The 24685-nt window shown below is 50.1% G+C and overlaps 1 protein-coding gene across 2 annotated transcripts in view; it reads right to left on the minus strand.

Annotated features, from left to right (window-relative positions):
* KDM2A (lysine demethylase 2A) overlaps positions 1–24038 on the minus strand; it is a 33672-nt gene extending 9634 nt beyond the window's left edge. For both annotated transcript variants that reach the window (XM_031614080.2, XM_031614081.2), the window contains exons 1-13: positions 23933–24038; positions 23577–23604; positions 22812–22916; positions 13426–13564; positions 12244–12322; positions 10957–11003; positions 10412–10590; positions 8998–9104; positions 8335–8428; positions 5612–5765; positions 4077–4192; positions 3135–3261; positions 1493–1908 (exon numbers count right to left, since the gene is read on the minus strand). In XM_031614080.2, the coding sequence (XP_031469940.1) occupies positions 1493–1908; positions 3135–3261; positions 4077–4192; positions 5612–5765; positions 8335–8428; positions 8998–9104; positions 10412–10590; positions 10957–11003; positions 12244–12322; positions 13426–13564; positions 22812–22916; positions 23577–23604; positions 23933–23952 (1611 nt within the window). In that variant the 5' untranslated portion in view covers positions 23953–24038. The remainder of the gene's footprint in view (positions 1–1492; positions 1909–3134; positions 3262–4076; positions 4193–5611; positions 5766–8334; positions 8429–8997; positions 9105–10411; positions 10591–10956; positions 11004–12243; positions 12323–13425; positions 13565–22811; positions 22917–23576; positions 23605–23932) is intronic.
* Positions 24039–24685: the final 647 nt, after the last annotated feature.

Consider the following 24685-nt stretch of genomic DNA (forward strand, 5'->3'; position numbering starts at 1 on the left):
CATTTCTCATGCTAGCAGTCACTTGGATTCCTACAGGCCCTCTCATTTAAGCTACGGTAGAGCAAATAGCAGCTATGTAGCGTTGCCAGGAATTGTCCAAAGGATGCAGGCAAAGCTAAGAGGTCAAGGTGGAGACAGAGGCAGCTCTTCCTGCTCATAGTGTTGATGCTGCCCTTTCAGGAATGGCTTTGCAGAGTCTCAGTGGACAGACAGCACCTCTTAGCACAGAGCTGGAAGCAGGTCTTTGTCACATCCAAAGCGTCAGGTGCCACCATGTGACAGCTCTGGGCTCAACTCATGACAGGATGCAAAAACACATTTCTCCATATGACCCAGCACACGGGCACCCTGAAATTCACCATCACCACACAAGAGACAGTGTAAAACCAGTTTGCCAGGTCTATGCCTAGACACACAGGTTATTAGAGTACAGCTGAAAGTGTGTTGGGGCATTCTGTCTGGTCAGGACTACCAAGATTCCCAATGGAGAAATCTGCTCACAGCTGATGTTTCTCTAGAGCACTGTACAGTCCAGGCAGGGCCATGGTGGCTCAGACATGCATGCTGCAAACTTGAAAAACTCAGGGAAAAGACCTGCAGCCCCTAATAGGGAGGCCTAACAGGCTTCTGTGGCCAAGTCTCTGACACTTACAAGCCATGAGGTAAGTTAGGACCATAGGCCATATGCTGCTGCCCCCAGCACAGAACAGATTACCAAACGCCCCACAAAGTCTGGAGACTGCCCCTGCAAAAGGAACAGCGAGGAGCAGGGTGCTCCTATGGCTGCATTTGGCTGTCAGCTTTGGTACAGGCAGCTGAGCAGGTCACCACCAGGAAGAGAAGGAGCAGGAAGTAACTGTGGATTCAAGGAACTAAGATGGACTTTGCACGGAATACAGGCTGAAATTCTCACTTCAACACTGAAAAGGCTAAAACATCAAGGAGGTGGACTCCATGACCTCTGTGATTCACCTCCAATTTTGAATATTCTATGATTTTATGATACACAGAGGCAGCAAAACAGATCAGATATAGCACAGGGTGTAAAGCTGGACAAAGACTCCCATATAAACCAGGATCAACACCTTGTGTGAACAACCCAAAGAAACACAGACAGTTCTACCCAAGACAGGGTGCTCCAACTATCACAGCATCCAACAGCCCAATGAGGCCAGAGCCAGAACATGACACAAACCACACTGCAAATGAGCTCTGGCACCTGTAAGGGACCCACACAGGGCCCAGCCAAAATCCAAGTCAGGGCTGTCCTGAAGCATCAGCTGGTGCAACATCACCCAGCGCAACATTAGCCTGACATAATGGGAAGAAGAAACCTGCAGATGCAACACCCCTTGACTAGTTTAAGACCATGAATGCACACGGATTCCTCATTGGGGAGGGGGGGAGGGTGTGGAGTTTTCATCTCTGATACACCAGCAGACAAACTCATCCAGGGAGCAGCGTCACAAGTGGTGCTCCCAAGCCTACGTACCTTGACATCAGCGATGAGAGCATCCTCGTCCTCGATGCCAGTGGGAACGCACTTCTTGTGCAGAGGGAGTGACTCTAGTTTGTCTACAAGGCAGCGCAGCCCCTCCAGCTCGAACTGTGTCAGGTGTACCCTCCTGCTCTTGCGTGGACTGCCACCATGTAGCTCCCAGGCCTGGCCATTCTGGGAGCCCCGGCTAGAGTCAGAGGAGTCTACAGATGGGCTCTTCTTCAGAGCCGGCAGGCTGCTCCGGCAGCTCCTGCCCAGTTCATCATAGTCCACGTTGGCACCATTGGCTACAGGGCTGGTAAGAATAGACCGTCTCGTGATCGGTCTCCTTGGTTCCTTTCCTGCTGCATCCTCCTCTTCCTCCTCCTCTTCCTCCATGTTTACCGAGTCTGAGGAGCTCAGCTCCATATCTGCCATGAAAGAGAAAGCATGAGACAAGATCCCAGCAGCCAACTGGTCACAGGAAACATTCAATCTTTAAAGAAATCCCCTCAAGATTTATCCAGATTTAATTAGCTATTTCTTAAAGTCTTGTTCAGAAGTTCCTTAAACGAATTCCAAGCTCTAGGGAATCTACACAAAGTGTACCTGTTATGAAAATAACTGAAAAGTAGTTGTTTTTAACAAACTTAAGATGGATGTTCATAATTCCTGTATCTTTAGTATGGTGAGACAGATCACCAGTGAAGCATACTACTGGCACAACAGATATACATGGGACAAGATCAGAAAAAGGATGGTGCACATGGCTGCTAGAAAGGAATAGCAAAACCCCTTCCTACTCCCAGTCACTCCGTGGATGGCCAGGCACAGGATGTGGGAAACTTCTTCCAGGAGATGACAGCAGAGCTGAAGTTCAGATTTATTTTGAGAGGGCTTGGCATCTCCCACCATCTGGTCTTGGGTGGGATCTGGGACCTCAATCCTGCCCTCCTGATGGGAGGCAGGGAATGTGGGCTTTCCAGATGACCACAAGGTCTCTGAGCCCGACTGTACATAACAAAGCACCCTCCTCTGAGCCTAAAAATAGCTGGGAGTGATTCTCCAATGTCCCCAGAAGGCTTTGGCCATGAGAAAGTGTCCAGTCATGGGCATTCAGATCCTCTCCGAGGAGTGAGGACAGATTTTTTCAGGGACCTCAGGCAGAGGCTATCCAGCTCTCTCACAGTCTCCAGAAGGGTATCTATAACAAATAACCTCCTAAACTGCTGCACAGGCTTTAAGGAGGCAACTCATCTCTTTTGTGAGAGACCCTCTTGAAGATCATCTGACAAAACTCCTCAAACTCTGCATGCCCTGATCAGCAAGAAAGCATTACAGCCCCACAGCAAGGCGCGGTTAACACAGCATCCCTCCCCTCTTCTGTTACAGACTTTGCATATATGAGCAAGGCTGGGAACCGGTCTGCTGGTTTTGCAGCTGCAAGAAGCCTGGCCTGACACAAGAGCAAAGGAGGAAGCAGTCTACCCTCTGATTGCTCAGTACAGCAGACAGAGAAATGAGAGGAAACACACAGAGAAACCACTCTGTAAAATGGAGGAAGTGAGGGTCCTGAGTTCTATCCCTCACAGCCCTCCCTGCCTGCCACACAGACCTGTAGCAGCATGTGAGAAGGAACAGGGGCTGAAGAGCTCACCCATGCTGAGTGATTCCTTCTGGAAGTCCTTGGTGAGATGTGAGCGGCTGGTGATGCAGTAGACATAGCGCTCCAGCACGTACCAACACATCTCATAATAGAAGGGGTAACGAAACTTGTTTGGGACCTGCAAAGAGGGAAGAGGATCAGTTCAGACTGCCTTCTGCACAGGGCTGCAGACTGCTGTGCTGCCTTGAGCGAACCCGATCCCCTCCTGAGAGGCAGGAAATGCATGTACATGTGTAATAGCAGCATCCATGCCAGATGTCATTTTCCATGTGGAAGGAGAGCAGAGGCCAGGCAGAGCAGACACCAGGTACTTCTCACTTGTAAGTAATTAACACTAATATTTCCTTTGTCTCTGTTAGGATTGCAGCTCTCCACTGTGCTTCCCTCACAGGCCTCCCTCTCCTTAGTACAGGAGAGCAGCAGATGCCACAGCCCAGGGTTGTCCCAAGGCTTCTCTGCAGGAGCCACATCTCCACAAGAAACAAGGGAGAGCACCCACTTGTCAACAGCATTCTTGGCTTGAGTCTTCTGGGAGCCTTTTGTTTCAGCCATCTTTATCACATTAAAGTCTAGGATCAACATCAAACAAGAGCAGAATGGCTAAGGGCAAAGGCATTGTGCTTGGATGCACTCCCAAAGACCTGCTGCAGCCTTCCTCCTCCCTGGCTGCTTCGCCAGGGGAGATCCCCACCAAGCTCCCTGCAATGCTTCCAACCCCTTGGATGCCTGACATCAGACTGGAGGCAGCATGAAGGAACATAGCAAGCCCTAATGTGCTACAGGCTGTCCCTCACCCAAGCTCCTTCCTGCATATCTAGCAGGGGAGTTCCAGCAATATGTAACAGGGTGAGATGCAGCTTGCCTGTCTGCACACCACTGCTTCTCTGCCATCCCTGCCACCCTACGAGGCTGCTTCCTCCCAGATCTCCTCACCCGCGTGCGGTCTTCAATGCTGTAGATCCGAAGCTGCATAGGGATGTTGAAGCTGTGCAAGAAGTTGCCTCCAAAAACCAGTGTGTCCATGGGAGTGTACACAGCATGGATCCAACCTTTGGGAGAAAGAGTTTGAAGAGTTCTGCTGAGTGAATAGGGGAGGTCAAGGTCTCACAACTACTTAAATCCCTACTAAGTCAATTCCTTTGAAATCTCTTACCAACTGCAGTTTTTGGAGAAGGGCTCTCAAAACTGCATAACTTCCACGCTGCTCAGCTAGGCTTACTCTGATAGTTAGGCTTTAAACCATACCTAGGTCAGCTGTTAACAGATTAGCCATCGACCCATCACATCAGAGCTAGCAGCAGAGGAAGGAGAGGACCATCTGCATCCCAACTCTTTGATGAAGGCTGACACTTGCATTAGCACAGCAATGTCTAATCCTCACATAGCATCACTACTGAATCACTCAGTACTCAACTCATTTTACCCATCTAAGAGCTAGAGGCAGATTTATACTTACACACCTAAATTCATCTTCCCAAGGTACCGAGTGTACCAGTATCTCCCTCCCCTCCACAACTTTTTGTCACTCCAGTCTCTTCTCTGTCAGTTACTTCCTAGTTGCATTATACTTAAAAACATCAGCAGCACCAAGAACAGTCTTTCACAGTTTATTTAACAATGGAAAAAAAACCTCAAAGTAAATCAAGTCCCAGTTCCGTTGTCTCAGAGGTTAATCCAGACAAGTCCAACATTTTGTAGATTCCAGCATTCCCTTAGGGCAAAAAGTCAAGACACTGTGACTTGAGTCACTTGTGCAACCCCTGCTGTTTTCTGTTCCTGCTTCTGCTGTAAGCTACAGAAATGTATATACACCACAGCTAATTCCTGCACTACTATTACTGGAAACAGCAGGTTACAACAGCTTTTGCCATCTGAGACAGCCTGATGGACCTAACTTTTGTGTGGCAGTTCTATTAGAAGCCTTGGAAGGGATTCCTTGTAAGGAGAAAGATGATTGGACCTCTTGCAAGAGATTATTCCCTACTGCTAGGGCATTTTACAGACATCCCAGGTCTAAATCACAGCTCTAAAAGGCTGTGAGCCAGCTCCTGCCAACAATTAACTCAAGCTGCTGTTTTACCCAACTCTGCACCCCATCTTTTCCACTTTTGCTGTTTTCTAGCACAGCACTGATTGTGCATGCAAGACACTGCTGATGCACTCCCATTCGTTCTGCTTGCTTAACCAAGTCAGGCTTAGGATGTCAGTGTGATGAGCTTTATGAAAGCCTCCTTTTGTGATGAAAGATGGACAGAGCCTTTTGGACACCTGTGTTGAATCTGCAGTACCGTGAAAGTCATGTTTTGAGAGCCACAAGCAAGAGAACAGAGCCACATAACATTGCCCTTTCTCTCCTACTCATGAAGGAGAAAGCTAAATTTTGCCTGTCCTGATTCTGCTTGTGTCTCAGGAGTTCCTTTGCCACAAACCTGGCAGAAGACAAGATGCAACTGCCCAACCTGCAGTACCTGAGGGGATGACAAATGTATAGCCCTGCTTGAGCTCGATGCGCTGGCACTCTGACACTCTATCCCCAAGAAATATGTCTCCCTGCTTCCCTGAGAGAAGCCAGTTTTCATAGAGCTCCAGGTTCTGGGGTGTAGGAGGGATCAACCAGAAGATCTGCAAGTAAAGAAAACACATAAATCACTGTACTGTTAGCAGCTACTGACCATCCCCTGCTTCTTCTAAACCTGTCCTGCTCCCTCCCCAAATATCCAGACACCTTCCTCTTTCTACCCACAGAGGATCCAGTCCTGCAGAAATCCCCAGTCAAGTGACAAAGCAGCTGTCCCATCTGAGAGAGCAAGCCACTGAACAAAGGTCTTCCTTCCCAATGCACCAAGCATCATTCCTAGACCGAGCCTGGGATGCTCTGTAAGACATTACTTACAAAGTTAACGTGAACAGACATAAAGCCAGCTAAAGACACGAGAGCACTGAAACAAAGGAGATGTTTACCTGTCTCTTTCTGAATGCTGATACCGTTATTCAGAGCCACAGATGAACTAGAGATTTGCATTTCTCAGCCTTTGCACAGTACAGGTTGGCCAGTAAATATCAACCCCTCTACTAGGCTCTTCAGACACTGTTAACTTGTCTTATGAGAAATCAGCGGAGCCACAAATCAGAATTATGGGAGAGTCTGGCAGCTACAACTCCTTTGCAAGGAGAGGTAGGTTGAAAGCCCAGATTCTTCAAGAGGGACAGTTTGTTGCTTATCCCTTAACCCAGCTTAAGTCAGTGGAGAAAGATGGGATAGTATAATTTTCCAGTAGCTGTCCATTTAGCCAGTTTCTTCCCACAGATCTGTTCTCACCCACTGCAGAAGATCCTTAATGAATTCAGCCCTAGATGATCGATGGCTTTAACCAGAAGCTCCAGGAATATCCAGTTGCTCTCAAGGGCTAAGTTTAGCAGCTGGGTGCATTTCACTGGGCAAAAGAGGTGAGGCCTGCCTTTGGTAAATTCTGCACTATACAATATTTGTTTCGTTTATATGGCATGCTGAGCTACCATCAGATTTCTCTGCTCTGACTGCACCAGTTCACTCATACAACGTTGAGTCTGCTGTGTTGTTCCCCTGAGCAGCAGTGTAAAGTTTCCTTAACTATAGTACAGCTGACAACAGCAGCTACCAAAAATTTAAACACAATTTCCATGCTTTCTAGTGGTACCACTGAAGCACAGACTGTATCTGTGACAATGGGCACATCCAGCCAATGGCTACTGAAGGGGATTTGCTCCCAGCAAGGACTTGGTGTTGTTTAAGTTTCATTTGCTGAACATAACTGTGCTCTCTAGGGTAGATGAAGAGCCAGCTAGGGCATTTGACTTTGCATTAGCTAGCTCCATCAGTGTTACAGCATCTGAATTGCAACAGATCTCTTCTCTGAAAGTGAAAAGAACAGATGCAACATATCCAACTATAAGCAGAGCTTAAGGTACAATTCACCCTGCTACAGGCAGGAGAGAGAACTGGCACCTTTCCAATTTCCCCTCCAGATGGGCTTCCTTCAAACCAGGCCCACATAAAATATCAAGCTGGAGTAAGGGATACCTGGCATAGAGAAATCCCTGCTTGACTCTGACTGGAAACAACCAACTGGGAAGCAAACTGCACAAAATTTGTAACCTAGTGAACTTTATCTCAACAGAACTGGGGTTCAGTTTTTAAGTCTTGGACTGATTCAGCTACAGGAAATGATTACAGACAAGAAGCTCACATCTGACACTGTTAGAATCACAGAATCATAGAATCACTCAGGTTGAAAAAAACCTTCAAGACCATCAAGTCCAACCACAACCTAACCATACTACCCTAATTCTAACAACCCTCTGCTAAATCATATCCCTGAGCACCACATCCAAATGATTTTTAAACACATCCAGGGATGGTGACTCAACTACCTCCCTATGGAGCCTATTCCAGTGCTTAACAACCCTTTCTGTAAAGAAGTGTTTCCTGATATCCAACCTAAGCCTCCCTGGTGCAACTTGAGGCCATTTCCCCTCATCCTGTCACCAGTGAGAAGAGACCAGCCCCGCTCTTGCTGCAATCACCTTTGAGGTATTTGAAGAGAGTAATAAGGTCTTCCCTCAGCCTCCTCTTCCCCAGACTGAACATCCCAGTTCAGAACTACTTCTCACAAAAAAAAAGAAACATTAAAATAGGTTTTGTACGGAAAGCCTATCCCTCATCTTCAGTTTGAAAGCTTCTACTTTTGAAATCACTTGATGTTTTAAGGTGACACCCTCATACATCTGTTCGCTATTCAAAATCTGTGGACAGTTAAGCTTTAGGAAGCTCTCATTCATCATTAGGTATTTTTCTTTTGGTTGTTGCTCCTTCCAGGGTTACTGTTTGCACCACACCAAGAGGTGATCAGTCATGTAGTCAAGTGATCCCTCAGAAACCCAAGGCACTGGATGAATAGGGTGATTATACTCTATACCATCCAGCCTTTTGTAAAGTTTCTCAGCATCATCTCTACAGCATAGATTTTCAGTTTGTGCTGGTGGACCGCTGAGTGCCTGAGCTACTTCTAAGAGCCATACATAAACAAGTTTAGGGTGAAAAGACTTAAATTCACTGCCTGGGACCTGCATCTTCAAGAATCAATAAAAGATGACACTAGAAGTCACTCTCCTATAGTGCCTTCACCTTTCCCAACAAGGACTGTCCTCCTACCTTTCCGCCTCTGTGGATGTGGTACCACACAGAAGTACCACCAAAGTCCACATGGAAATCGGTGTAGCAGCCCTTGACACTCATCAGACAGTACCTGGTGGGAACCAAGATGAGAAGGTGAGAACAGGTGGCGATTCACATTTTTTAAATAATACGGTGTATTCAAAAAGTGAACACGCTGCCCAAACCCCAACCAATAGCTCAGTGCATTGCCTGAAACCAATTGCTGCAGTGTTAAGCACTTTGGCTGCATGAAGGTAATTTGTGGGAGAGCTCACTTCACATTAGTCACATCCCTGCAAGAAGATCTAGTCCAGGCAAGAGGAGATCTTTCATCCTTACCCACTTAGCAGCTCTAAAAACCCTTAAGCCACAGGTCTGTCCTACAGGAAAGGATGAGCAGCACTTCCTCAAAGTGCAGCAAGCTCCTCAAGGTGAGGTGACCACCCTTTCCACACAGCACATGGCACAGGCTTTAATAACTAATTGCAGAGTTATTAACACAGAGTTGTAATCTGCTAAAATGGGGTAGAGGGGGCACAGGGTGGCACAGCTGTTCCTCCCCCTCCCCCCTTGGAGCAAACTGCTTCTCTCTTGGGCCGATTTCTTGCAAGAGATCCTGAGCTATGCCAATGGTGGTAGGCAGCAAAACAAGTCACTTACTTCTGCACTTTTGGATACTGCATCTCTAGAATAGCATTTGTGGACTCTGTCTGACTCTCCTTCAGGTGCCTGGGCCACATGTTATCAACCCAGTCAATCAAATCCACCTGCAGCAGAAAAGTGAGAGACATGAGTATAAATGAAAGTGGCACAACACTCCTGCACTGGGCTACCAAAACTACTGTGATGCTGCACACAGGCAGCAAGCCCAGTTCAGAGCATAACCACAACAAACTCTGGAACCCAGGAAGGAAAAGAGGGCCTCTGGTTTTAGCTGAACGGCCACAACGCTCCCATTTTGGCTCCTGCACACCTCAGCAATTTTTCTTATGCCCCTGCTGCAATCCTACATGTAAAGCATTTGAGATCAGCTGTTCTCATGCTAGTGAGCCTCTGAATGAACTTCAGCAGCAAACACCACAGCAAGATCACAAGAACAGCATGTGGATGCTGCTCTTCCACTTAGGGGATCAACCAGAAACTTCTATACACTGGGTTTACATAAAACATCTGCTGGGCAGCATCTGCAGGGATGGGCTACAACTTGTTCAGATTCAGCAGAGCCAGAGCAAGCACAGATATCCAGGCTCCCTCTGCAGTTAGCAGAGAGAAACAAGTGGCCCTCAGAGCTGCCTGTTTCTCTTTGCTGAGTGTAGAGGGAGTTCAGGACATTCACCTCAGATACCCCACTTATTACATTTCCATAGGGTCAGCTGGTTCTTCACCTGCCAGACAGACAGAATGCTGTGCCCTATCCCAGGGCACTCCCTGCCCTCAGGGACTTCAGCACTTTACATCAGCTACACTTCCTGCCACCCTGTGCAGTCAGACACCAAGGTGTTATCCTAACAGAATTGTTGTTTCCAAGCAAGCCATGAAGCTTCACCCCAGATTTTGCTGTTCTTTCAAAATGCAGCAAACATTGCTGAGCTGTTGTCTGATTTTAGATTTGGCATTGAAGGCTCTGCACCCAGTATCAAAGAGACAATTGGATCAGCTAACTGGGAGAGGCTCTGAGATAGCATCCCCATTCTGCCTCAACACACTGCACCTCTCTACCCAAATTCAGATGCTTGTTTGACTTTCGTGTCTGTACTTGACATCCAGCCAGTGGGAACAGTTTACTTTACTCCAATTATTCCTTTGCAAATCACTTCCATTTCTTTAATTACTGACAGCTAGCAAACAAGGTAGTTCTATGCAGAATCATGCACCATGGTCACTACAGCCGAGGACTTACAGCCCCAGTGTACTGTGAGATCAACTGCTGGATCCAAGTCAAGCACAGAACCAGCTCCAACAGCTTCCAGAGCACAGCCCTGGCTGAGCCTATGCATGCTCTGAACAGCTTCTCTCCTGTTGTATTCATGCACTGGACTGCACTTTGAGAGCAACTGCAAAGAACTGCACTGACCGTAGCAGGTCTCTGCACCAGGTTCTCCAGTTTGGTGTGGCTGAACTCCAGGCTGATGACATTGTAAAGTTTCTCCCGTTCAGCTTCAGGTGTTTCATAGTAGCGTGCCCACTGTGCCATGGACATCTCTATGTCCCTCTGTGTGTTTACATCCATAACATCCACCATCCGCCGGCTCCCTGCCAGAATGGACAAATGTTACTGGAGCTGTTTCTGTGCACAACAGGCCTCCCAGAAGAGACACTCTAGATGCTCTTCTTCAAAGAACCCACCCACACATGCCTGCAACATCTCTGCCTCTCCCATAACTTTATCTTCTTCCACACCCACATCAAAACAGATGTTTTCAGGACAAACTAGACTGCTCAAGCAGGTAAAAGCTGTGATCCACTGGCAAAGTACGGCTCAGGTTCAACCAGCTGCACACTAGGAGTGCCACAAAACCAGGCTTCCAGCTTTGATACACCCAGTGACTCTGTTTCTCCCTATCATCCCAGGGTGCAACTGACGTTCACTGAGGCTCCTGGACAATGAGAGACACTCACCAACACACAGCCGCACATCGTTCACGCTGAAGTCCGGATCTGGCATCCTGCAGGACAAACACCTTGCTAAAAGATTCATGAAGCACTTCTGTTTGCATACTCTTCCCACCCGTAACCTCTTCTCAGCCCCACTGTGCTTCTTTTTTGTCTGATGGGTGTAGGTGAAAATATAGACAAGGACCATGCATATAGATCTCTAGTGGCACAAGGCTGGGTAAGCATGAGTGATTTGTGAACAGGATACGACACCTACAGAGCACAGTGACTTCTGGCAAATGAACTGAACTAAGCAATCCCAGCTCTCATTTTAAAGACTCTTTGCATGGGTTGTCCCAATACAAGGGAGACAATTAGACTAGTAGAAGCAGTATACTCAGTAACACAACATAACTACTCTGACTGTATCTACACAAATACTGCTGTCACAAGCACAATGGGCAGACAGTCATTCAAGCAGCTTCAGACCCAGAGAAATAACTGAAAGCTCAAGGGAATCCTGTTTCACCCACACTGTAACTCTCAGTATCAAATGTGTCCTCCCAAGTCAGCCAGCTATTAAGACTAAGCCTGGCACCATTTCTTCACATATTCATCACAGCACAGTGTACCATGCACTCCATTATCTACTGTCCACTCTCATATAGCTAGTTGAGGAATTTAAGAACAGTGTTGCTGATGGTGGTTCTGACAAAGCTTGCTAAATATAATTTCTTCTTCCAACTTGACAGCAGTAAGGTTTTGAGGTAGTGTTACTTGCCCTAAAACTATATATCCTACCTGTGCTGTATATACATACCAACAGTAGGTACACCATCAAACAGTACGAAGTCTGCAATCAGTACAGCTTTAAACTCAAAATAGTAAACCTTAACTGACTTACTGTAGCAAGAGAGGGATGGCAGCTTAGCAGTAAATATGTTGGGCAGACCAGGTTTGTCTTCTGGAAAATGCCAGATAGTCAAGCATTTTGTAGAATATCTGGCAACATTTGCCTGTATTATTAGGCAAAAAAAACCAAACAACCAAGACAGATGTTGCCTCAGAGCAGTAGTAACATTTGCCAGGTACTGCTTGAACTGTGATCACGTACAGCAAATTCAATCCTCTCATTTTAAGCCCAAGCAGACTAATAACAGTAGGATACGTGAGATGGAAGATGCTTTTCTCAACAGTGTGGAGAGGGCACAGTCCTATCAGCTTGGCAGAGTACAGATCCATTGCCTATGACATGGAGTCAGGCGAAAAATCAGACCAGAGCCACCCACTGCTCTGTGCTCCAACACTTACTTTATACCCAGACCATCAGAGCTCCTGAAGATGAGGGGGTCTCTTAGGCCACCTCGCTGGATGTATTCAACTGTGAAGTCTGGTGGAAAGAAAAGGAAGAAGGTGTAAGGCAAGACTCCTACAGAGGATTATATAAAAACAAAAGGTTAGACAAGATCTCTAGTTCAATCTTGTTCCCTGCAAAACTAGCTTCAGACTCTACTCAGGCTGCTCAGAACCTCCTCAAATCTCTATGACATAGCTGTCTATTGAGGGAGTCTTGCCCTTCCCACACTCCTGCAGAAATCCTGGAACTCCTCTGTGGCAGCTCTGTAAGCAGCATGGTGTGTGCTGGTGACAGCCCTTAAACAACCACTTGGGAGGGGAGAGGAGTTGCTCCAGAGGCTAGGCTAGACAGAGAAACAGCATGGGCTTCTGGTCCTCGCTTTTCTAAGAAACTCGCAGCCAAGCAGGACCTCCTCCCTCATGGTAAATCCTCATGAAGGCTTGCACTGGTTGTGTGATGAAAGGACATCCCACTAAGCTGTGCACATGGTAAAAGACAGCAGGGAGATCATGTACTCTCAACTGAGCATCTAGCAGACATGTGGCTGCAATTTCAGGTGCTGTCCCAGGCAAACCCTCTTGCTCCTGGCTGCCATGTGTACTAGAGAGCTTGCAGAGCTGCACGCCAGAACATCTCTCTCCAGAGTGAGCTTACTTCATGCCATTTCCCACACATGCTCCCTGTTACTAGTTTCCTGGCTTAAGGACTTGGGAAACTTGAACCAAACCTCTACTGATAAGCCCCACTTTGCTGGCAAGGTGCTTGCAGGAGAGCAGGAATAACATTCCTGCCTCATCTGCTCCATGTGGGTTACGAAAACCGTTTACAAGAGAAGCAAGCACACAACTAGTGTGAACAGCAGTCAGTTTCCTGAGCTCTAGTGGAAAATAAAAATCAAAGTGTAAGACACTGAAATGGGATTTAATTATTACTACAACTGCCCTTCATGCTGGCAGTCAGGAAGGCTCAGTGTGTAGTCAGATGCAAAGAACACATCCAACTACAATCACTGCCAGCTTTCTCCTAAAAGCTTGGGGAAAAGGTCACCCCACACATCACATTGCAGTGAAGAGTAAAACCACAGCAGCTGTCTGGTTACAGACAGCAACAGCTCAAGCCACAGCTGCAGCACAAACCTTTGCCTTCCATGAAGATGACGAAGGTAGAATTAAACTTGTTGGTGGAGAGCTTTTCCTCAAGGTCAAATGTCCTCTTCCCTTCGATTTCGTCATCAGAGATGCCATCGTCCTCGTAACGCCGCCGCATTGTGCCACGCTGCAGAGAGAACAGGCCAGGAGGTGAGAGCTACATCCCAGGAGGAATGCCCAGCTCCCAGCTGTCCCCCCTCCACCCAGCAGCAAGCAGTCTTTGTGAGCATGCACAGCTTTGCTCCCAGAGAGGAGACTGCATGCACTGTGCTTTATACTATCCCTTAGGCCTCCTGCCCAGCAAATACTGCTGGTATCAGTTTTCAGCAGATACACTGAAATCTAATCAGGCAACCTGGGTCCTGGATCCTAAACACACCATCAGATTTGCTCCTCCTACAACTGACACGTTTGTGTACGTTGGACTGTAGAGCAGACAGACTATCTGCTCCTAGTGAACACTAACACCAGCAAGGGATAAGTAGAGACAGCTTGGTGAAACTGGGACAAAGGAAGAATCAGTTTTTTTTTTTTACAGGTACATCAGTATTTTTGTGCACAGCATTTGTGAACTTGAATTCCTGCTAGAATGCCAAAGTAATAAAGAAAGGGGTTTATGCTACAGAATGTTCTCAAGTTTTCATCTTTGGTTACGCCTGTGTGCATAAGTTTGATTTACTCACTCATTCGTGAGGAGCAACCCTCTTCTTAGAGGGTCTCATAAGTACATCTGTACTGTATTCCTGACAGACATCCTCTTCTAGCATGGCTGGATCTGGAAGAAATTACTGTTCCCAGCTGCTAGCCACTCCTCCAGAGACTGGCTGTGTTCTGGCAGAGTCATCGTGGGAATGCTCCCCAATTCCCCTCAGATAACAGCCAGCCTGCTCTGCGTTTGCCAGGCTGGCTTCCCCCTGTTACAGATGCTCTTATCAGTAGCCAGCCAGGGACAGGATGGGAGGTGACAGAGCAGCAGCCCTCACCATGGGGTAAGCCATGAGGCCACAGACCCAGCAGCTCACTGTCTCAGCTGGGGACCTCTCTGATGCTGAGGGGCAGCAGTGCACCTCTGATGTCCCAATCCCTGTGTGCTTCCTGTCACAGTTCCACCTCTTTCTTCTACAGTCTCCTGGAGAAGAGCAGAGCGCCTCTCTGGTTCTGTCCTTCTACCATCCCACAGGGTGCCTCATATGCCACAGAACCTGAATGAGCACCTGATGGGAGCTTTCTCTCCTCCCTGCATTTCTCTCCTCCCTGCATTTCTCTCCTCCCTGCCATTTCCAGAACTGATCCATTCCATGCTGCTTGCTCTCACCAAGGCAGAGCATCTCACCTCTTCCCATTAATTTTGCTGTGTTCCCCAAATCCCTCCCATAGACCCAAGCTGATGGGACAAGCTTCAGGGCCACAAGGCTCATTAGAGGATGCGCAGAATGAAGTGGAGTGGTTGTGTGCTAAGGTCCCTGGCCCCCAGCTGCTTAGAATCAGGTGAGCAGAGGACTGGGCTGTGCCACCCACACTTACTGCAGGCTGGTTTTGGGAAAAACAGCACTAGATACATCCAACCTCGTCCTTTAACCTGTGTACATGCTCCCATGCAGGAAGCATAACACCTAAGAAAGGGGACTGTCTCCTCCAGCCTCACTATTTCCAAAGTCTAACTCTCAAGCTGATCAAAGCACAGCATCAGCTGCACGATCCCCTCAGCTTGGGTTGTTCCTGCGGGCAGGGAAGAGCCCAGTTTCCCTGATGAGCAGCCTACAGAACAGGATCCCAGGCACTGTGGAGGACCCAGAAGCATCACAATACAAATGGCTCCCATCAGTTATACAATGCCACTCAAGTGCAAGATGCTTCAGTGCTTTCATGCCATTGTTGTCTTGGCAGGGTGGGGAAAAACAACATTTCAGTGCATGCAGAGAGGACAGGAGAAAAGGCTTCTGCACTCCCAAGCACACATTTTGGGAGAGACAGTATCTACCAGGACTGTGGGCAGATCTCTGCAGCTGAGTACTGCCCTGCTGGAGCCTGCAGCCTCTCCACAGCTCTCCCTTACGGCCAATGCCAACCAGCAGCTCTGTCACCGATGTGGCACTTCCACAACAGGCACCTGAAAACTGCCTCTGTGAGAATCTCTGGTGTCCCAGAGGAAGCTCAGCTGAGGCAGAGCAATGTGAGTCAGGCACATTACGCATCTCTATGGGACAACCACAGTGCTCAGCACCAAGCAGCAATACTCAAATACTGCTTTTTTAGCTCTGTGTTAGGATGCTGCCACTTTTCATCCCGAGTTTTCCTAAGGAAGAACTGACAAGCAGTCCAGAGCAGGATGCAAACAGGGTCAAGAAAAAGGCAATTTTCACCCTCCAAAAGCAGCCAGCAATTCTCACCACGCTAGCTGTCTTTCACCACTGCTTTCTGGCCCTCCTGGGTACCATTTTCTTAATGTAGGAAACGGGAAGCATGAATATGAATCCTTCAGTGCCACCCCTTCTGTTCTGACCCTCCTGCTCCAAGGGACAGTGAAAACTGCCTCCACAGCACTGCTCCTCAGGACGTTCCTTAGACATCTCCCTCCACCACAGCAGCTTGTGAGGGAACCAGACGACTGCTCTCCCATGAGTTTGATTTTTTTTTTTTTTGAGACAGAAAAAATGAGTACAAGGTCACATTTGAAAACAGAACAAGCCATTCTTAAGCTGAAAGAGCCTCCCGTACTTACAAAGTGAAACCAACAGCACTTTAGTAACTTCCTGTCCCATGTGCTGCCATCCTCTCCTTTATGGCCCAGCATCTCCTGTCCTCAGGACATGCCTCCTGCTCCATCAGACCTGACCAACCCTTGCTCTCTCTCTCTCTCTCTCGCTGTATTTCCAGGGCAGCTTGCCTCCTGGGAGCCTCCCTCACATCTTTGGAGTAGGGATGTGGACAAGAAGATGGGCAGGTTTCATGCTTGTGTCTGAGCCCCTCCTGCCAAACACTGCTTGAACACTCCACTGAGCTCCACTATCCATGAAGAGACACCCCAAAGCCATGTGGGGATCTTTCACATCAGGGAGAAGGGCAATGCATACCTTGTCCAGTTCATCATTTCAGTGGCTAAGAGCCATACTGAATCCACTCAATTGCTGCCTGCTTTCACAAGAGGAACAGGTACTAAACCAGCAGGCTTAGTGCCCCCCTCATCACCTCTCACATTTCTCAAGACCTGCACAGGTGATCTGGTGCATCCCAGACTGCACATTCCTGCTCCTAGCAGCAGGCTCAGGATTGGACAGAAGTCCAGGCAGACTGGAGCCCTTCCAGACTTCTGCAGCTCCAGGAGGGATTCCCACCACAAGCACGGCTGGCAGCTTTTCAGTATGAGCAGGGAGTGCACTTTGGTTTGCACTTTTGGGTTACAAAACTGGATGCACACAAGGAGTAACTGAGGAACTGGAGCAAGGCTTAGAGACAGATGAGGGGTACAGGGAACAGAGAACTCTGGCCACCACACACTTGCCAGCCACAGGGCAGAATATGCTAGATCAGATCACAGATGGGCATGTCTGGCAACAGTCCCAAGGAGTTATCACTGCTTTTGTAAGGGATGCTACTTCTCCAGTCATCTGCCACCACTTTATGTGCACCAACTTCCCAGGTGGCTTTTATGGTACGACCACAACATCCCAGTACCCACACAGACCCTGCCTCCATGCCATAAGTGATGAAGCTCAGAAAAGACCGTCAAAACATCCTCCATGCCACCTTCCAGGACTGAAAACCAATCTTTTGAGCATTGCAGACTCTTAAAAACCACTTTAAAAAGTTAAGCTTTGTTATTTCTCAAATAAACAGAGCAAATCTATTTTGGTTACCTCTCACCCTTTCCACATCAGACAAAATTCAAGAAAGAAAAACATTGTATACAGCTCTTCCCCTGCCTGGACTTCCCCAGCACACATGCTACATAGTCAGGTAGGAGAGCATTAACGGCCTCATGACCCATTTTGCTTTGTCCAGGAAGGCAAAAAACAGAACAAAACAGGATACACTTCTCCAAAAAGACAGGCTTGAAAGTGACACATGCTTCACCTATATCCTCCAGACCCACACAGCACCAGGCTACTGAGCTTTGTATCAGGCAGCTCAGGTTTCCCAGCAGGGCAGAGCTGACCCTGCAGGATTCCTACAGCCCTGGCCCACCTCTGTAGCAGCCCACAGCCAGTTCTGACCAACCACACCCATAAAACAAGGCTGGACTGCAGGAACACTTGGGCACAGGGTTTGTAGCACAGCTCTTGCTACTCTGATGTGGTCTTCTAAACAGACAAGCCAAGGATGCCTGAAAAGAAGAACAACCCACAGCCACTGGGATGAACACAACCAGCGTGACCATTTACCAAAAAGGAGATGTCCCCCTTCCTCCACATGGTCGTAACAGCATCACGTGCTCCCTCTCTCTGCCCCACAAGAAGTTTTGTGCTTGCCCCTTCCTTATTCCAAATGTGGCTCAGTGACACATGGAAATAGCATTCTACAGCAAGTTAGAGACACACAGACAGCTTAACCCTACAGGATAGCACACTGCCAGTCTGGTCCCTTCCCTTCTGGCTGCCCAGCTATATTCCAAAGCCACAGCATGCAAGAGAGCAAGGGGAAAGCAAGACTCCCTTAGATTGCAACAGCACAGACCAGATTCTTCAACGTTACTTCTTCCTTCCTCACTCTGCAGGCTTTTATCATCAATGAGGGACAAGGCAAAGAAGGGAGCAACATCGGAAGGGACCATCCCCACTGGGTATCACTCTCAAAGGGAGAACACACCTCATCAGTTGGGATCTGCTTCTCCAGATAACAGCCCTAGCAAGCAACGACCTGATCCTTCTGCTGATCACTCCTACTGCACAGCTCCTCCTCTCCCAAAGCCCTCAGGACCTTAAGACGCAGCCGCACAGTGCTGTCCCCAGAGCTCACATTGCTCACCACCAGCACTGTTTCTACAGCAACAGAGACGCATAAACACAGACCTGCTGAACAGAGCAGAGTGAAAGCCAGCTCCTCTTTCCCATAACTATGCCTGCTTCCCAGATCTACGGGAACCTTCTCATGTGCTGGCAGAATGGCAGCAAGACACCCTCAGGTACAGCTACTTTGTTACTCCACCTTCTGAGCAGACCACCCAGCACTGCCCCAAGTGAATCAGTGCTCCCCAGGGCCATGCAGCCCTCAGTCTGGGTGGCTCATGATGCAACTGACCAGCAATAAAGATTCTCTGGGAGTATGGAGATGGCTCTATCTTGTTAGCACCATATCCAGTTAGGATAGCCTTGAGAAAACCCGCTGCTTGTCAACAGGAGTCATCAGTGCAATTTGCAAGTTCTACCTGGTAACTGCAGCTTCCAGGATGCTCACAAGGCATGCTCAGACTTGGGACAGCAAGAAGTCAGCAGAACTGCTCACCTTCTGCATCCCCCCCTGTCAACAGGGAGCAGCACCCTGTTGGTTTCAGGGCCATGTTCTCCTTGGGACTGTGAGGCTTTTCCAGTACCTAAACACCCACTGGAATTTCCAAAGCTTCCCAGCAACAGCCTTTGCTTGCTGCCTGCTTCTGCCAAAGAGCAAAACTCCCCCTTCTCAGTCCCTACATCTGGCCCAGAACAAATCTGAACAGAGTTCCTAAATTATTCAGGGCTCAATTATTCTACCTGGGTTATTGGGAAAGACTCATCTGTACTGTCTTCAGCTTGAGGCAGAGGCATGCTGGAGATTAATCATCTGATCAGCCTAGACTCAGTCCAGACTGGGAAACAGAGGTGCGCCCAGTGGTGAGCAATGTTTGGCCAAGACAAGCTTTTGCACCAGGCTATAGTTGACCAATCCTTCAGGCAATGGGAAGGTTGCCATGCTTCAGCACCTGTAGCTCTTGTGCTCACCCAGGATACACACTCTTCCTTGCCATCTCACCTGGCACAAGCAGTGAGCCCATGTCCCATGCCCTCCCGACCTTCCTCTCACCATCCTGGGGCAATCTGTCCCCTTGGCCACATGAGAAGGGCTAGAGGTTCATCACAGATCTGTCTGACAAATGAGCCTTTCCAATCCATGGCTCTGTCCCACACTTGGCTTCACCCCTCTCTCCCCCCGTTGGTACCACCAATACAGACAACTTGGAAACCACAGGATGAGAGCCAGCCTCGTTGCCACTACACATAGACACTGTCCACCCCGGCATGCTGACAGCACACTGCTGCAGCAGTGTCCCAAGCCCCACCCCTGCCATCCATCAGCTGACGACTCCACATAGAGTTTGTGTGAACTCTCATCCAGGACAGCACAAACACTGGCAGTTAAGGACAAGTCTGTGAACTGCTGCTTACAGGAGAGGCCTCAGGTTCTGACTGCTAGGGACAAGCCTTCTCTCTAATCTCACAAAAAGCTCCAATCAGAGGGCAAAGCAATGCTAAGGCAGGACATGGGCTGCGCCAAATGATAGGCAGACTGTTCCACACAACCTTGGCATGCTCTAGCACCTAAAGCAAGTAGCTTGGCTCTCATCCTCCAGCAGCCCACTCCCCTTCATCTCTCTCGCCAGTGTCCAGTAGCTGTCATGAAGTGTCACCAAGTCACTGACATGCACCAGGGCCCAGACAGCACACAGCTTCACGCCAGAGCCCAGTGAACACTGGTGGAGGGTGTGGCTGCACTGCAGGCTCTCTCCAGCAGCAGAGCTGGTTGAGGAGGTTCCTACCCCACCCAGTCTCCCCGCTGTGGGCTGCTACTTCTCCAGTCTCACCGGGTTTGCTGGAGGTGGGGGCAAACCAGCCATTTGGATGAGATGTCCTCCTGATGACTTTTATCTAGGGTGCGATCCTGCATCCCCTGAAGCAGCATTCAGCTCCGGGACATCCAGCCTCTGAGGCAAATACAGATGGAGGCTTTGCCAGGCCACTGTCCTACCTGGAACCATGCCTGAGATAACAACTGCTGACCTGGCAGCGTTACAGACCCCAGCAGGCAGGACTGGTCCTTGGGGTGGTGACCATCTCCCACTCCTGCCTCCAACAAGCTCTGGCTCCAGCATGTGCCCAACTTTGCCATGCACAGGCTGCACTCTCAGGTCTCACAGAGGGACTGTGGCATTATCAGTGCCAAGGCTGTACAATCATCCCTGCCACAAGACACAACATGGTGTTTCAGCCTCTTCATGAAGCATTATAAGCTTCCATCTCCAGCTTACAGAGCCATCACCTCAAGCCTGTCCCGCCATTCTGCCTCATTACAGCACTGTGGAGTAGCAACAAATTTCATGTCTTCCACCAACAAATCTGTTCAAAAAGAATCAAGATACATCAGACTTCGGTTGAACAAGAGTACAGTAACTAAAAACAAAGAGCATGGTTCACTAAAAACAAAATGCTTGAAACTTTCTCTCTAAATCCCAAAGGAAACCAGTTAAGTTTTAAGACTGGGGTGATGCACTGAGAGGTGCAGTCGGTGCAGCTCATGGCACACTGGGCAGCAACCTCCTGTTGACAGACCACGTGCAGCACTGTGCCAATGCAATTCACCCAGCCTGTTCACCATTATCAACTATTCTGATCCAGGACGCTTGCCTGGCAGGACTGCTATCACACTTGGATGTAGTTTTAAAAGTATACTTATTCCTCTGTTGCTGCCAGCCACACACAAGACAAACACCATTCACAGCAGCACAGATGTGTACTGTACTACCAACTACCTGTTTCCCCATCTAAGAGTTTTAACGCAGATATATGGAAACCAACTCCCAAGATCAATGCATATGTTAAGAATACGATATTCAAATAAACCATAACCAGAGTTGGATAAAGAGCTGAGAGAATGCATCTAGGAAAAGAAAACCAAGGACATCAGCAAAGTCCTCCAACACGGAAGCTTCACTGAAGCACAGCAAGCAGGAGACTTCCACAAAGAGCAAAGCACAAACTAAACCTCACTGGGGCCATGCCTCCTCTGGGCTGCAGGCCAGCAGGGACAGCACGAGGCCACAGAAGCTGAGGTGACCCTCATCCTCTGCTTGCTGCCCATGTGCTTTCCCAAGCCCCTTAAACACGCAGCTCATCAGCGTGCAGCCACTGATCCAGCTTAGTGTGTTCTGCTAGAGTGTGTTTGAGTGTACCTAGCCCAGCAACTCTTCCTGCAGTTTTTATTTGTGAGTTCACGAGCATTTTTTTTTTCTGAAGCAGTACTCCTGGCTGCTAGTACCATTCAACAGCCTTGTTTTTGTCCTGCTGTTTTGAGTTACTTCAGCAGAGCCAGTGCACAGCTACGATCATAGTTTAACCAGAACCTAAAGCCCTTCCCCAAAGGAAGCTATGATGCTGGCTACAAGTGGTTGCCTTCAGCACCTTGAGCTGCCTGCAACAGTCATGGAAAGAAACAAGTGCATCAGGATAAAGTAGGACCACAGCTTTTGGCAGCATTACCAAATTAAAGCCACCCAAGAGACTGGAAAAAACCAACACCAAAAGGAGCAAGCCTCAAGCAAAGCAGGGCTGCAGACAAGCCACAGGTGCCCGTGCACCATGCTCCCCCCACACGGACTGAAACAATTGCTTCTGTCCTCTAAGGACTTGCATCTCAGCACCTGTGGTCAGGCACACAGCAGCAGAGGAGCGACAATGACTCGTGTCTGAGGGCAGAGCTTAATGCAAAGTGCTGCACTGCCTCATACTGAGTAGTGTCAGAGCATTAAAGGATAAGGATTTAACTTCACAGACAGCACCTTGAAGGAGAGGATGCATGTGCTGTGGTGACTCACAGACAAACCCTATCACAGTCTAAACTATAACAGAGAGCTGGTGCTTGCGCTTCCCATAGGGTTTAAAACTGCCTCAAAACAACAGGAGATTGACTTGCTGGTGATGGAGCAACAGCCTCTTGCACTGCAACCACAACCTAAGTCTTAGAACAACTTTGTATGAATGCAAGCACCACAAGATGCATGCATGAGCACAAGCAAATCAGAACTTGAAGCCAAAGCTGGTTTTCTCCAGTTCTGCAGAACACTCAAATCAAGTCCAGGCCGACATATACATCACTGCAGATTCCCTGGTTGTTATGAACACATGGAAGAAACCTGCTGTGCCAGAAGCTACACAGACACTCATGCTGAATCTTCTTCTAGCCCCTTCCAGGAGCATCGTGCCCCAGTGCCATCCCCCAGCTGCCCTTTCCCAGAGCTCAGCAGAGAAGTGCCTTCCACCAGTGCAAAACCCACAAAGTGGGCCTCCAGTACCCGGAGCCATCCATCGCAACGCTTGTTTGGTTGTTTAAATATATTGCCAGTAAGAGCCGTTTCATCCTTCAGCTGAGTAGAACCAAGAATTTGATTGGTAAGGGCCAATACTGACTAATCTTTGGCTGTAACGGATCCTTTCTTCCTCGGGCTCCATCTCTGACTCTTCCGAAGAAAGTGAGAAGGACACTCCAGGGCTGCTGTCGTCGTCCTCTTCCTCCTTGGAAATCAGAGGGAAGCAGTGAGGCAGGGCACGGGGCCACGCAGCACCCACCTCTCTCCTTTCTAAACGCGAGCACAGCGACGAGCCCACCCCAACCCAACCGCTCTAACTTTACGTATGACTTCGCAGGCTGCTCTGTAAGGCAGCAGATGCGTAACACAGCGGGTCCCTCCTGGCACCGTCCTGTCACCACGGACCAGAGCGGGTGCCTGCTGCTAACCACCGAGGGAGCAGCCGGGCGCCCCCAGAACGGGGCCGTGCGCCCCCAGAACGGGGCCGCGCGTTACAGAAGCGGCTCCTCCCCAGGACGCGGCCACCGTCCCAGGAGGCATCCCAGCCCAGCGGCAGAGCACCGAGCCCCCCGCGCAGCCCCTACAGCGCGGCTCCCGCCCGGAGGAGTCCCACGCTCAGCCCCCGACCCGTGTGACGCAGCGGTGTCAGGCAGCGCCTCCACCTCCGCTTCTAAAGCGGCAGAAAGCCCACAGCCCCCTGCAGCTCCCCGGGAAGCGACGAGCGGACCGCCGAGCCGCCCTCGCTCCTCGCTCCGTCCCCGCCGCCCGCAGCCCGCGGCTGTCACCCCCCGGAGCTGTCACCGCCGCCCGCCGCCCCCCGAACTTTCGGCCCCCGGACCCCCCCGCCCCGCCGCCGGTGGCTCACCAGGTCCCTCCTGCGCCTTTGTCCTCTCCTGCCGCCGGCACAGCACGAACACAGCAGACGGAGGAGAAGCCCCGGGTCAGGCTCCGAGCGCCGCGGGCCCCCCGCCGCCGCCGCCGCCGCCGCCCCCCGGCCCCGCCGCCCCCCGCGCCCCCGCTGACAGCCCCGCCAGCCGCCGGCCCGCAGCCGCTCCGCGGGCCCCGCGCCCGGCCCGCTCCGGCCCGGCGCCTCCTCGTCCTCCTCCGCCCCCTCCTCGTCCCCCGCACCGCCCGCCGAGCCCTCTTCCCGCTCCCCGCCGCCCGCTCCCTCCCGTCAGCCGCCAGCCCGCTCCCCGCCCGGGACGCGCTTCCCCTCCTCACACAGGAGCCGCCGCCGCCATTTTGAACCCGTCAGAGCCTCACATACACACTGCCTCGGCCGCCGCACTGCGCCTGCGCCGCCCCGCGCCCCCCTCCCACCCCGCCCCCTCCATCGGCGGACGCCGTGCGCACGCGCAGCCCCGTGCCCGGTTCCTCCGGCCCCGCCTCGCCGGAGAGAAGGGGTGAGAGCGCGCATGCGCGCGTCCGCGGGCGCCTTACTGGCCGTATCTCCGAGACGGCGCGCTGGCCACGCCTCCTCGTGGGCACGGCTCCGCGCATGCGCGCGGGGAACCTCTCGTTCTCTCCGTGTGAGCGCGCCCCCGCGGCCGGCCGTGCGCACGTCGGCTTGCGTGCGTGCGGGAGTGCACACACGTACCGTGCGAGCCGCGCGCGGGTGGGCGCGTGTTGTGATGCTGTGCGTGCACGCGCACACGTGTGAGCACACACGGCCACGGCGTGGTTGTGTAGGAAGAGTCCTTGGAGATCGTAGAACCATAGAATGGTCCGGCGGGAAGAGAGCATCCGTCTCCAACTGCCCGACCCTGCGGCAGGGTCAGGTTAATAGGGACGTTGCTTTGAGAGCAGCCCTCGTGAAAGTGGAACAGAAATCACTGCTTGACGTTTTGACATGCTAAAATTTCATTTTAAAAGGTTGGAACAGGAGGTTGGTTTCCTCTAAGTTGGTTTTCACCTAATGCACACCATCTCCATCCCATCTCCGTCTCATCCTCGTCCCATCTTGTCTCAGCCTCC

The sequence above is a fragment of the Phasianus colchicus genome, chromosome 5, assembly GCF_987193195.1.
Source record: "Phasianus colchicus chromosome 5, bPhaCol1.hap1.1, whole genome shotgun sequence".
NCBI lineage: Eukaryota > Metazoa > Chordata > Aves > Galliformes > Phasianidae > Phasianus > Phasianus colchicus.